This window comes from Lampetra planeri, chromosome 47 (assembly GCF_965212315.1).
Source record: "Lampetra planeri chromosome 47, kcLamPlan1.2.h2, whole genome shotgun sequence".
NCBI classification, from domain to species: Eukaryota; Metazoa; Chordata; class Hyperoartia; order Petromyzontiformes; family Petromyzontidae; genus Lampetra; species Lampetra planeri.
This window is the reverse complement of record NC_136153.1, coordinates 2,411,857-2,425,304: the sequence shown is the minus strand read 5'-3', so window position 1 is coordinate 2,425,304 and position 13,448 is coordinate 2,411,857. Positions and strand designations below refer to the sequence as shown.

The following is a 13,448-nucleotide window of genomic DNA, read 5'->3' as shown; positions in this document are numbered from 1 at the left end:
CTTCTCATTAGTGTCAGCAAGTTATCTGTTCCTTGATCAATCTGAAATTGAGTGTTTTGAACGGTAACATCTTTCAATATTAACAGTGAAACGCCTAAAGCACACTAATGCACTTGGACTTATGGCACTTGTTTGATTAAACTCTTGAATATGATTTGGTTATAACTGTTGATGTTATGTACCTGTAGATGTGACACAAACTATTGCTTTCTGAAAGATCTTGTAAAAGACAAGGGCAAAATTCACTTGTTATGAAGTTTAATGATAACAGACCACTTTGCATTACTTATAACTCCTGTTTAAAATGTTCATGAGGCACAGATATTTAACTCATGGAAATGTAAGGTATTCTATACAGTTTGTTCAATGTTACCTGACTGAATGAAAGGCAGAATTGTGTTTTTAGAGTTGTTCACGTCTGCCTGAGTGGCCTATATTTGGTTACAATGTCATTTGAAAAATAAAGGTAATTATGACAATGAAATTTTTTTTATAACAGTGTGTATTTTCAAGTAACTTTTGTGGTTAAAAAATGTCAGAGGCGTTGTGTCTCTGTGTGTCTATGTTGTGTGTCTCTTTGTGTCTACGTTGTGTCTCTCTCTGTGTGTCTATGTTGTGTCTCTCTCTGTGTGTCCCTGTGTGTGTCTCTCTCTGTGTGTCTATGTTGTGTTCTCTCTCTGTGTGTCTATGTTGTGTGTCTATGTTGTGTGTCTCTGTGTGTGTCTCTCTCTGTGTGTCTATGTTGTGTCTCTCTCTGTGTGTCTATGTTGTGTGTCTCTCTCTATGTCTCTCTCTCTGTGTCTATGTTGTGTCTCTCTCTCTATGTTGTGTCTCTCTCTGTGTGTCTATGTTGTGTGTCTCTCTCTGTATGTCTATGTTGTGTCTCTCTCTGTGTCTATGTTGTGTGTCTCTCTGTGTGTCTGTGTTGCGTGTCTCTCTGTGTCTATATTGTGTCTCTCTCTGTGTGTCTGTGTTGTGTGTCTCTGTGTGTCTATGTTGTCTATGTTGTTTGTCTATGTTGTGTGTCTCTCTCTGTGTGTCTCTTTTGTGTGTCTCTGTGTGTCTATGTTGTGTGTCTCTCTCTGTCTCTGTGTTGTCTCTCACTGCTTGTGTCTGTCTGTGTGTCTGTCTGTGTGTCTATGTGTGTCTCTCTGTGTCTGTCTCTGTGTGTGTCTCTCTCTGTGTCTATGTGTTGTGTGTCTCTCTCTGTGTGTCTATGTTGTGTGTCTCTCTCTCTGTGTCTATGTTGTGTGTCTCACTGTGTCTCTGTGTGTGTGTCTCTCTCTCTCTGTGTGTTTGTCTGTGTCTCCGTGTCTGTGTTTTGCCTCTCTCTCAAATTTAGTTCTACCTGATGACGGTTGCTTGTGTTGCAATCGAAACGTACTCTATTATTTAATTTATTTTCTTTCTACGTAACTTTACCGAAATAAGCAAAGAGTATATTAATCATATTGGCTGTAAAAAGTCTACGTGTGAAATGTTAACAACGAATGTGAGTTGGTCTTTATTTGCACCCCCGCACCTCCGATTAGCACGGTTGGCTACGTACGGTGCGAAAGAAGTTCAACATACATTCTTACAAATGCATCATAATACATTTGTACTATGACGCATTCATAATGGTCGACTCTTTGTTTTACACGCTTTTATTTAACTCACTCTGTTGTCGTATCCTCAAATAATCTTGTAACTAATTTTTTACCCACTTCCCAATGTGCTATCGACTGCAAACTTGGTATACTTACGTCATACTGATGACAAGACTATATTCTATCATAAATAAAAAAAAACATTTTAAAACATTCTTTTACACGCTTTTGATAAACTCACTCTGTTGTCGTATCCTCAACTCTGTTGTATCCTCAAATCTTGTAACTCAATTTTACCCACTTCCCAATGTCGTATCGACTGAAAAATTGGTATACGTATGTCATACTGGTGACAATACAATATTCTATCATTAAAAATAAAAAAATTATTTACAATCTTTTTTGTATGTGTATGTTTCGGCTTGGGTCTAATTGTCCACGCTCAACTCACGTTGGCTGTAAATCACCGCGGTCCCTTACGTTGTGGCAAGCCTCGGGGCCACTTCCTGGAGTCGTGGAGTTTCTGCCATTACGAGTGGGTACATTTGATTAAAGCGTGATTTTTCAAAAAGTTTTTTTTTATATTACTTATTCTGCTTAATGTCCATGGGCCTGAGTACAGTAAAAGCAAATAAAGCCTCTAGCGGGCTGCCTGCTCAGCCGCCAGACGCTAATAACCAAACATTTGTGTGTTTTGGTTTTGACGTGGAGTTGGGGTGAGAACTCATTTCTTTAGAGCTGCTTCTTGTGTTTAGTTTGTTATTTTTAATTAAAAAGTTACCAAAAATGTCACCTCGCCCATCAGCTCACGCTGCGCTATTGCTGCGTGTGCCCGCCAGAGGGCACGACGTGACCACACATCAGTGGCTCTTCACGAATGTTCAGCCACTTTCGCCGATAAGACATCATCAGTGTGAGTGCCGCCACACATTTGAAGCCATTGGGGGTTTGACAGCAGCACGATGATGATGGTGGTGGGGGGTGTTGTCAACATTTGTGTTTTGTTGCACAGGTAGCTGGCTACCAGCTTTGCGTTTGGGGCCGTCCATTTCTGTCGGAGTAGATCTAGTGGTGGGACGGCGTCTTTCTCCTTTCTCACACACCAAGGTGAGGACAGAAAAGAAATATTCGCGATCATTCGATATGCGAACATTCGAAATGCTAAGTTTCAGTATAACGAACTTTGCATCCATTTCCGTTATTTTAATGGAAAAAGGTGAATAATTAATAAAACATTTCATAAATAAATATTGAATTTATCGGTCTGTGGTGCAAAAAAATATGAATAAAATTTCGTTTCTTCACTACGTTTATTTTTTTTTATCAATGTCGGTTTTTAATTTTTATACCGTACAATATAAAATTTATGTTATTTGCAATATAAATTGTCTTTGTTTTCAACATGAATGGTAAGTTCTAAAATGTTTATTCGTGTAGTTTTAAATAGTAAGGTACGAAGGCTGGGAGCGCATCCTCATCCTACTGTGATACTTTATTCAATATATGAAGTTTCAATCTACGAACGAAGCTCCAGGAACGCATTTACTTCGTATATCGAGTTATTACTGTCGTTGTTGTGGTTGTGGATTTTGTTGTAATTGATGTATGTACAGTATGTTGAACTTCTTTCGCACCGTACGTAGCCAAACGTGCTTATCGGAGGTGCAGAGGAAGACAACAAACTATGCACAAAAAGCAGTTCTACGCAAATGCGTTTTCATTGTAGATTATTTGAAAGTGCACAGCTCCAGTGGCTTCCTAATATCGGAAAGGAAGAACGTTCCAGACGGCCGTAGATGCTCATCTGAAAGCGCGCGATGCAGTGGCCGTCTTTGTTCGATGGTTGTTGAGGTGGTTGTGGTTAATGCCTTAGGGGTTGATGTGATGTTAGTTGTAGTAGAGGTTGTGGTTGTTGCTGTCGTTTTAATAAGTGGTCCTTGTCATGTTTGTAGCTGTGGCAGTAGTCATGGTTGTGCTTGATGTTGTTGCGATAGTAGTCATGTCCGTTGTTTTAGTTGCAGGCCTCGTAGAAGTTGTAGTAGTTGCTACACGTAGTGATTTCTTTTGTTGTAATTGTGGTTGTAGGGAAAGGGAGGTATGTACCGCCCGACTCAACACGCTGCCGCCACGACCCTCACCAGGACAAGCTGACTGGGAAACGTACAAACGAATTGTGGTTGTGTTTGTTGATGTTGCTGTGGTTTTTGTCGTAATTGTCTTCATTATAGTTGTTGCGCTTGTAGTTGCAGTAGCAGTGGTTGTTGCAGTTGTTACAGTAGTTGTGGTGCTGTAGTTGTGAATGTAGTAGCTGCTGTAGTTGTAATCGCTGGTGTGGGTGTTGTAGGTATTGTTGTTGTAGTGGTGGTTATCATTGCAGTGGTAGTTGTTGTCGTAGTAGTGTTTGTACTTGTCGCAGCTGTTGTTGCAGTGGTGTTGGTAGTTGTTGGAGTTGTGTTTGTGTTGTGGTTTTTGTGGTTGCATAAATTTGTATTGCAGCGGTTGTGGTAGTTGTTATGGTTGTATTCGTGGTTGCTTGTTGGGGTTGTGGTAATTTTAGTTGTCACGGTTGCATTGTGGTTAGAGTAAATTGTAATGGTTGTGGCAGTTGTTCTGGTAGTTGTGCTTGTGAGTTGTGGATGTTGGGTATTGATTCCCGCTCACGGCCAACACCAGTGACGATTATCTGAACCGGTCCTGGGCCTCCCCGAGTCTCAAATGAGTACCTCGTGCGATGTGTAAACATCGCCACTCGGGAGACAAAGGCGGCCTGGGGTGGTGCTGGCCACTCACCCCCTCGTGTGCTGTGCTGGCCTTCATAGGTGCTCCCTAACAGCACTTGCCCCAACAGTCTGTTAAGGTTATACTGTACTGCAGATCTGTCTCTTTTTGTTGTTGCAGTTGTTGTGGTTGTAATTGTTATTGAAATTGCTGTCGTAATTGTAACGATCGCAGTAGTTGTAGCAGTGGTGGATATATTTATTATTGCAGTGGTTGTTTTGGTTGTTGTTGTAGAGGTTCACAAGTCGCGTGAGCTCCACTCCCAGCCCTGCCTCCTACTCCGTCATCACGGAAACCAGAGCTGTCACTGCAGCAACCGAGTCAGCCCTGTTTAGCCAATCGGGGGCGAGGTTCCAACAACCACAGCAACAAACACCAGATAACAACAACAACGACGACCAGACAGCCACAACAATACCGAATCAAAACATTTAAACACCACAACTGTAACACTCAAACATGAATAATGCCACAGCAGCAACGCGCAACACCGTGACACTGCAAGCACAATGGAGACCAAACAGCATTGGGGGCGGCCCACACGGTGTGTGATTTTCCCCGGGCCCCGTACACCCCCGAAGGATGGCCCTGGTTTCAATTCTAAAGCTGTGTGCAGCACAGATCTGCGCTGCGTAGTTTTACGAACCCATGGGCTCTGTGCTTCGAAGCGTCCACGTGATCTGTCTCATCGCTGTCCGTGCCCGCTTTTGTTTATTTTACATTTATCATTACCTTCGGTTTAGCACATAGGCTTTTGCGACCAATATTACTCTCCAACACATCGGTGTGTTGGGGAGTTAAATTTGTAATTGTTTAGTTTGTTTTGTAACGTGTGACATGTTCATGAAGTGTGCGAGTTAATTACGCGTAAATATAATTCCCCTTATAGTAACAGACTGTATTTTAATAATAATGTTTATTGAAGGATTTGCAGAATTCCAGACATTCCTCATAACCAAAAAGGCTTTCCAAATTAGTCAGGCACAGGGAGGTTTCACTGTTTAATAAACCATTCTCGAGAATATTACCGACTTCATGAATATGAATGCTCAAGCATAGAACCTCATAATAAGATGCATATTCTCTTTGTGGTTGACATGCTTTATTTAAAAAACTAAATGTAAACTATTTTTTATTTGACCAGGTTAGGCCCAATGAGCTACGTAGTTATTTTTTCCGAAGTGACCTGGCCACAACGGATAGCTCAACGACAAGTGGCTTGTCATGTCGACATTTATTGCACCAAAATACTCTTAAACACATGTTTGTAAATGTGGAGCGAAAAACTGGAGGACCTAGAGAAAAATCCCAGTGGTATGTAACCAATCTAGAATAATATCTTGCAACTGATGTCCTATTCCTGAGTCTAAACTAAATGTGTCATGTCTATTTCCTTGTCTCGTGTCTCGGTGTCCGTGTAGCTGTCTGTACTTGACTCGGGAACTCACAATGGCGCTTGCTCCGTTTTTCTGTCCAAATCCCCACGACTTTTGACATTGAACCAGGTGAGTTGGGGTTAGAGTCATGGGGCTGGTGCTAGAGGAATGGCTAGTGTTAGGGGTAACCCTAACCCTAGCATTATCGGTTAAGATTTGTATTAATTTGTCCTTAAATACAAACAGTATCTCCTAGGACTTTAAAGGTAGGGGTTAAGCTAAAATTTTACTAAACTTGTTATTTTGCCAGGTAAGGCTCACTGAGCTATACAGATCTTTTTCAGAAATTACCTGGCCGCAAATGATAGCTCAACGAAGTGGATTTTTACGTGGATATTTATAGCAGCCTAATCATCTAAACGCATGTTTCTAAATGTGGAGGGAAAACTGGAGGACCCCGAGAAAAATCCACATGACTATTGGGAAAACATGCGCAAACTCCAAGTAAAGTATACAGACGTCAAGGTTGGGAACGAATCCACGACCTATATACCAGGCGAGGTAGTTAAAATTTTGCTTCCGTGACACCCATAGAGGGTAGATCTACGGCTATTTTAGGGGTAGTAGTGTGAGTGTTTGAAGTGTTGCCATGTCCAAAACATCTCTCCACCTCCTTTCGCAGGACATCCCTGGCCCTGGTTACGATGATGTGAGGTGGTGAGGAGAAAAAAACGGGCACCCCATCGTACTCGGACTTCAACGCCTTTGCCCAGCTCACTGCTGTAGAGGTCTCCAGTGCCCAGACAGCAGGGTACTCCAGGTGGGAATTCACTTAGAAGTCACCAACTCGTTTCACTCACACACCCGCACACCCACGCACTTGCCTGCTCACTAACCCATTTAATTAATAATTTAGTTACTGGCTCAACGACCTACTCACTCTCTCGCTCAATCAGTCCATGGCTTGCTTACCTACCCACCCACTCCATAACCCACTCATACACTAATAAACCCACTGAATAATTACTCATTGACACAAGCACTCAATCACATACTCAATACCCACTCATACACCGACTTACTATTTTTTCTCGTGAACTTTTAATGGTATATTTATTTTCTTGGTTCTTTCGGTAAAGTCACGTAGAAGGGAAATAATAAAATAATAAAAATTTCACATCATAAAATTCTCACGACGTTTCGGCCACAACGCAAGCAGCCGTCCTCAGGTGAAGAACAGGGCTGTCTTTCCGACAGCTGCTTGCATTGTGGCCGAAACGTCGTGAGAATTTTATTTTATTATATTTTATTTTTATAATTTTATTATTTCCCTTCTACGTGACTTTACCGAAAGAACCAAGAAGATGAATGCCTGCAGTCACGAAAGCTTTAATTCTGTATATTTATTATCGCGTGATATTGACCACTTCTGACCATTTACCCAGGCTCTGGCCATTATGAACCGAGGCCTCATGCTTGCCCTCGCCTGACTCTGCTGGTGTCCCGTGAGGACCGCTTTCCTGAGCGATCAACCCCGGGCCCAGGACCTGGAGAATATGAGGTACAGACATTCGCACATCACCTGACTCTCAACTGTGTTATATATACACACACACAGGTCTTACTGCATTCACCGAGAGCATAGCTTTATTACGTGATTATAAAAAAAAATGTTCTTCCCATGCATCCATCTACCTCCCTGTGCCTCCATACCCCCCATGTCTGCCTTCTCCCCGATTCCTTCCTTCTCTTGTATCCCTCCTCTGCCCCATGTCTCCGTCCTCCACATGTCTCCACTTGTCTGCCCTCTCCTCCCCTGTCCTCCCTGTGTCTTTCTCTTCTCTTCTCGCCGTGTCCTCTCATCACTACGTCTCCTCATTCTCACCCCCTTGTCTCCCTCCTTCCTTGCCTCGAGTAATCCTTCTCCCCTCTCCTCCCCATGTCTCTGCCCATCTCAGTATGTCCCCTTCCTCATTCTCAGCCCTTTAATGTGAGTCCGGGAGCAAAGATTCCACTAAAAAATAACGCTCCGTCAGGAAAACTCATTCACATGCTCACCCTACTCATTCATTTGCCCATTCACTCAGCATTTCACTGATTTGTTCCTTCACTCACACACTCACTCATCCACTCCCTCAATTGCCCACTCATCCTACTCATCTAATCACCCAACTGCTTATCGACCAACTCACTAAATCACTCGTGTTTACTCCATCACCTCACTCGTGAATTTATCACATTGCTTGTTTGTCTCTTTCTTAAAAAACGTATGCACAACACTCACTACCCACTTATTCAAACACTTCCACACTCACCATTCTCAATTATTTATGATTTCACTCACTCACACCGTTCCATCAATCGATCATTTGTCCAAAAACCCATCCACCTCACATGCATTAAATTACTGACCAACTCAATCACACAATCACCCAGTAACCTCAGTTGACCACACAGTCACTCAATTATGAAAAACTCCACAGTCGTCCATAACACTGTGGCCTAGAAAAATATATGATAGGCAACGTTTCAGGAAATGACCCTTCTTCATCGCACATAGAGAGACCATAGATACTAAGTGCATAATCAGAGTTGGAGGCTGCAATTGTTTACACCATGGGACATGATGAGAATGAAATGTAGATGTTCTCCCTGATGAACAGGTTTAATTTGGCATCGGAATAGTTACCTAATAATAGCTCCTGAGAAACCAAACAATTCCTGTGGAGGGAGCAGCTAGGAACGTTGGGTTGCTCGGTCAATGGCCAGGGTCAACGGCGTTGTGGTGTAATTCTGCAAATATGCCCGACTGTGAGGGCGGGCACAAGCCGGCGTGAGTAGGTTAAATGTTGAGTTTTATAAGGGCACCATGGGGTGACCAGCCCCTCCCCACCCAGCCCCTCCCTCCCCACCCAGCCCCTCCCTGCACGCCGGATGGATGAACACAATAATCCCCTGTGGGCCGGTGTAACCAGGAGGATCCTACCAGTATAAACCCTTTAATAATCACAAATGTATTCCTAAATAATCTCATTTATGTTAAAAAAGTTAATGTCAGGACTTTGGAGATTATTGGTCCAATCCTTCCATCTAAAACTAGTAAAACTAAACCATTACCAGGGGCAGACTAACCAGGGAACACACCTCCTTACGTGATACACGTGGGTAATGGATATGTAGTTACACATGTTCATTGTTCACAGATATCATGATGTCGCCCTCTGGCACAATGACACCCACCTTACGTAATCGTCTGGTCAGCCAACTGAATGCGATGTGAGTGTTGGCGATTGGGTGAGTGTGTGCTCATTAACAGCACTTTCCACAAAAGTCTGTTAAGGCTATACGCGGGATCTTTGTTTCTATGATGTGTGTGAGTGGATGATGACTTGAGTGGGGTCAAGTAGCCTGCATGCCCAGCCACCGCATGTCCAAGCAGTTTCTTGTTAGTCAGATAGAGGGGGCGGCTGAATGGGTGTGGCACAGGTCAGATAAGAGATGGACTGAGGGGGTACAGAAGGATCTGGAGTAGATTGGACTTGCTGATGACCGGTATCAGCGGTGTCAAGACCGGCCTCTGTGGAGGAGGTTCGTGAAGGACGCTTCTGGGGAGTTGTAGGCAGTCAGCCTCCACCAACAATGGAGGGCAGAGGAGCGATGCTTACAACAGCGAGCACAGTGCAGCAAGTTGGGACAGTAAGGGGCACAGGTGGTGCATTTGTCAGTCATCTCAGTTAGTCAACCCATGGCACCTGGATCTGTTCTGTTACCTACCAGTGAGCCTTCGACACTATACATGGCCTCAAAATACGCCTTTCATGGTGCAGGCGCTGTGGTGACATCACCACCACTTAGTGGTGAGCAGCGGCTGCTGTTGTTGGGGAATAACTTCATGGGGACTGGTGGCACAGTGCTTAGCGCACTGTCCTCTGAACCTGGCAAATGGAGTTCAATGCCCACCTAATACTAATAACAGTGGTGCATATTTTAAGAGGTCTTGGGCCTTCACGAGGTAGACTCAGCCTTAAAATGAGGTACAGTACATAATACTGATGCTATAATAAATTTGTATAAAATGTTTACAATCTGTATTATCGCTTTTACCAATACCCCAATGAAGCCCTCATACTTAAGTAATGAGGGTGTTGGAAACTGATTCTTCAAGTGAGCGCTAAGCGAGGTCGGTACTGAGTACACCGCGATCCAGAGAGATACACCATTAAATTCAGTCACAAAACAAGAACGTTTTTTTTTTTAAATATCACAACTACAGCCAAAATGTATAATATAATGAATATGTATTTACATTTATAATACAGAAAATCACGGTTTTGATACAAAATAAATGTTGTGGTCAGGGTCCATTTGGTTGGGCGCTGGTTCTGGATGACGCCTCATCACAGAAACGCCTCCCCCGGAATCTTCCCTGCTTCCTGACGACGGGAACGACGATTGGCGACCGTGCAGGAGCCGCAGCCAAAACCGGAGCAGCGATTGCGATGAGGGAATGAGGAGAGGCGGGAGCAGAGTAGAGAGGGAGACAAGCGGCATCATTAGCGACGGTCGCCAAAATGTGAACACGCCGGTACAATTGCGATTACGTGTGTCGGTCAGGATTGCGGGCGGCACGGTACTCACGTCAAGGTGGATGAAGTAGTCGGCCGCTTTGGAGAAATCCCAATTGTTCCGCTCCAGGCATCTGTGGAGGCGAGCGCGGACGGGAGGCAAACAGAACGTCAGTGCCTTGTTTCCACAGTCCAGCTTGCAAGTCTAGTGCCTGGGCTGTGGACCAGATTCCTATGGCCACCTGGAACGGGTTCATGCCAGCTCCCGGTGAGAATCGACCGTGCAGCCCCATTACACAGTGCCGTTTGGCTCGCTTCCCGAGGGGAGCCGCACTGCTTGGAGGAGCGCCGTCGCGAGATCACGGGGTCATCGCAGCGGAGACGCACTGTCAAGTCGCCCCTCACTCGAGTCGACTTTATGGCCATGTGTTTGTACGAAAATTGTCGAAACGTACCAAAAATTATCGTTTAAACTCGGGACTGGAGTAAGCCACCTCAAGCATACATTAAGTCTCCTTAATAATCTTTACAAAATGACTGACGCTTTCCTCTGGCTATGGACAAAAGGGGTAGGGGGGAGTGAAGGGACAGGAAGGACATAACAGTCCGAGTCCAAAGACCCTGGTGCCCCTCTAAGGGTTTGGCAGAATAAATGGCTCCTGCTGGACTGTGTCTGATTACTCTTGCAATGAAGCATGACATCATGCGTGTGTGCACATGTGTGTGGCTGTAAGAGAGTCCCACGTGCTCTCGCCCACCTTTGTGACCACTTCGGTGTCATGTGGGATTTTTCTGCGAACGAATTGACTATCTCCTGCTGGGACGAGGTGAGCACAGTCAGCGGGCAGCTGCTGGACGTCGCTGATGTTGTTGAGGCGAATGCAGGGGGCATCTCACTTGCAAGAGCTTCGCGGATGAACATCCGCTCACTCGCGACAGACGGCCTGCAGAGTGTCAACACAAGCAGGTCAATAAAAATAATAACACATTACTTAGTTAAACAGCAAGCTAATGGAGCACCTGAAGAAAACACATGGGCAAGGGGTCAAAACTCTCCCATACAGAAGACAAGATGGAGATTAGTCCACACTTGCTGTACTGCCTTGAAGTTGATTGGTCCACACCCGAGACAGCTTTTCTTAGAGCCTAGTCTCCATTGGTGTTGGACTAGATGACGCCAAAAGGCGTCACTTCAAGGACAATGCATATCATTATCATCATCAGAGTTTCTTTTTGTTTGCATTTTGACTGCTTGTGTTGTGGTTATTGCAAACATGATGCCTTGTATAAAGGTGTCAGTTTTTGTACCAGTTGAAAGGGTAAAAACCTATGACTTGTTTAATGCTGTTGTTGACTCCACATTAGCGGATCTCAACCATCGTTTTTCTTCCGATGCCTGTGAACTGCTCAGTAAGATCCCTTTCCTCGACCCAGTTGACAACTTCGAATCGTACCAGTTAAATCAAGAGCAGATCATTGAGTTGGCGGCAATGTACAAGGCCGACTTTCGAGAGCTGGATCTGACTTTGCTTAAATAGGAACTTGTTGAGTTTGTCATGTTCACAGGTGACGAGGAGAACGCCGCCGTATTTGAACCAGTCAAATCTAATCTGAAGCAACTGAGCATCGTTTTCTGCAAGCACAAACTTTTAAGCATATTTCCTCAGTTGTATAAGCCCATTCGACTGATCTTGACTCTCCCGATCTCTACGGCCACCACCGAGCGCGCATTCTCCGCCATGAAAATCTTGAAGACGCGGCTGCGCACCAGCATGAGCGAAGACTGGATGGCCGACTTGATGGTGATATACATCGAGAAGGCTATCGCGAAGTCCCTCAATCTCTCCGATATTGTCCAGCAGTTGATGGGCATGTCAGCTCGCCGCGTTCAAATTCAATCAATTGTTTTTATACATTTGTGGCACCCATTGGAAAACATTCACTGGATATCTCAGAATATTGAAGTCAGCCCCCGCAAAGTTAAAATCCTGGCACCGCCCCTGGTCATGGTGCAAGTGACTCACCTGCCGTCCATGGTTGGCACCAATTGCACCACCCGCCAAAACATCTTCACAGACTCTTGGCAATTCTTGGCTGAGGATCGACACACGACAAGGGTGCACGGGCATCAAGAGAGAGCCACGCCATTAGCATAAACCGCATGGCAGGATCAATTAGAATGGTGAGGTGGTGCTTATGGCAGGCAGTGCAGAATGCACCTGGTGTAGTTAAATGCAATGTCAGTGATGCTGTTGATGATGCTACTGCTGATGACGAAGCTGATGGTGAATGTGACTATGCAAATACTCACTCTCTTTGAAAAAGCCGTGGACGGTGAAGTTGACCTGGGTATTCTGTAAAGTGAGAGTCACAAGTAAACACGACCGCCCATTATTTGTAAGCAACCCAAGAGGCGGAGACTGCAGGGTTGGGGTCTCGGCCAGGGTTAGTGCTGTGGCTAGAGTAAGTGTGAGTCTTGGCTTGTGTTAGTGTCAAGGTTTGAGAGAGAGTGAGATGTTGCTAGAGATTATAATAGGATCGAGTGTCAAGGCTAGGGATAATGTATATTTAAGGCCAAGAAGATGGCTTTAATCTCTCTTAAGAGTTATGTTTCACGTATAGGAATCGTACTGATGCGACAGCTTCTTTGTCTTTCTTTTGTTCTTTATTAACTTATATAGTTCCACATCTCTTTCGTCGACATCACTCAATGTCCCTCCATACACTTCGACTCGCAACTCCCCGTCAACATCACTCAATGTCCCTCCGCTCGCTCGCTGCGCTTCGCTGGCTTCGCTCGCTCTCCTTCTGCTCCTCCAGCGATTCTCCTCTCCGCTCTCTCTCTCTCTCCAGCTCGGCTGCTCTTTATTAACTCTGTCGTCCCACTCCGTCGTAACTCTCCGTCGTCTCTCTCTCCACCAAGGTCCGTTACTCCGCTGCTATCCTACGCTGTACTCGCTCCATCCACTGCTACTCTATACTGTATTATCTCTATCCACTGCTACCGTTTACTGTATTCTCTCTACCCACTGCTACCTTATACTGCACTCTTTCTATCCACTGCTACGCTATGCTATACTCACTCTATCCGCTGCTCCGTCTCTCCATCCGTTCGTATCTCGTCCCAGCCACCAACTCCC

At 44.7% G+C, this 13,448-nt stretch overlaps 1 protein-coding gene and 1 long non-coding RNA gene across 2 annotated transcripts; one reads left to right on the top strand and one right to left on the bottom strand.

Moving 5' to 3' along the window:
* Nucleotides 1-3,720: 3,720 nt before the first annotated feature.
* On the top strand, nt 3,721-10,975 carry LOC144733497 (uncharacterized). Its single transcript, XR_013588371.1, has 4 exons — nt 3,721-5,872; nt 6,426-6,563; nt 7,189-7,304; nt 10,102-10,975. It is a non-coding gene; the product is annotated as an uncharacterized LOC144733497 (long non-coding RNA).
* Nucleotides 10,088-12,396, bottom strand: LOC144733496 (nuclear RNA export factor 1-like). Its single transcript, XM_078615426.1, has 4 exons — nt 12,333-12,396; nt 11,067-11,252; nt 10,382-10,442; nt 10,088-10,176 (listed from the first exon to the last, which is right to left on the bottom strand). The coding sequence occupies exons 1-4, from the start codon at nt 12,374-12,376 to the stop codon at nt 10,141-10,143; spliced, it is 327 nt and encodes a 108-aa protein (XP_078471552.1). The 5' UTR covers nt 12,377-12,396; the 3' UTR covers nt 10,088-10,140.
* Nucleotides 12,397-13,448: the final 1,052 nt, after the last annotated feature.

Bases quoted from the DNA above. Each gene is read 5' to 3' on its own strand.
- LOC144733496 (XM_078615426.1), bottom strand. From the start codon at position 12,376: ATGTTTTGGCGGGTGGTGCAATTGGTGCCAACCATGGACGGCAG. The intron at 11,253-12,332 runs GTGAGTCACTTG...GACACTCTGCAG, and splicing joins GTGCCAACCATGGACGGCAG to GCCGTCTGTCGCGAGTGAGC. The intron at 10,443-11,066 runs GTGGGCGAGAGC...TCGCCTCCACAG, and splicing joins ACACCGAAGTGGTCACAAAG to ATGCCTGGAGCGGAACAATT.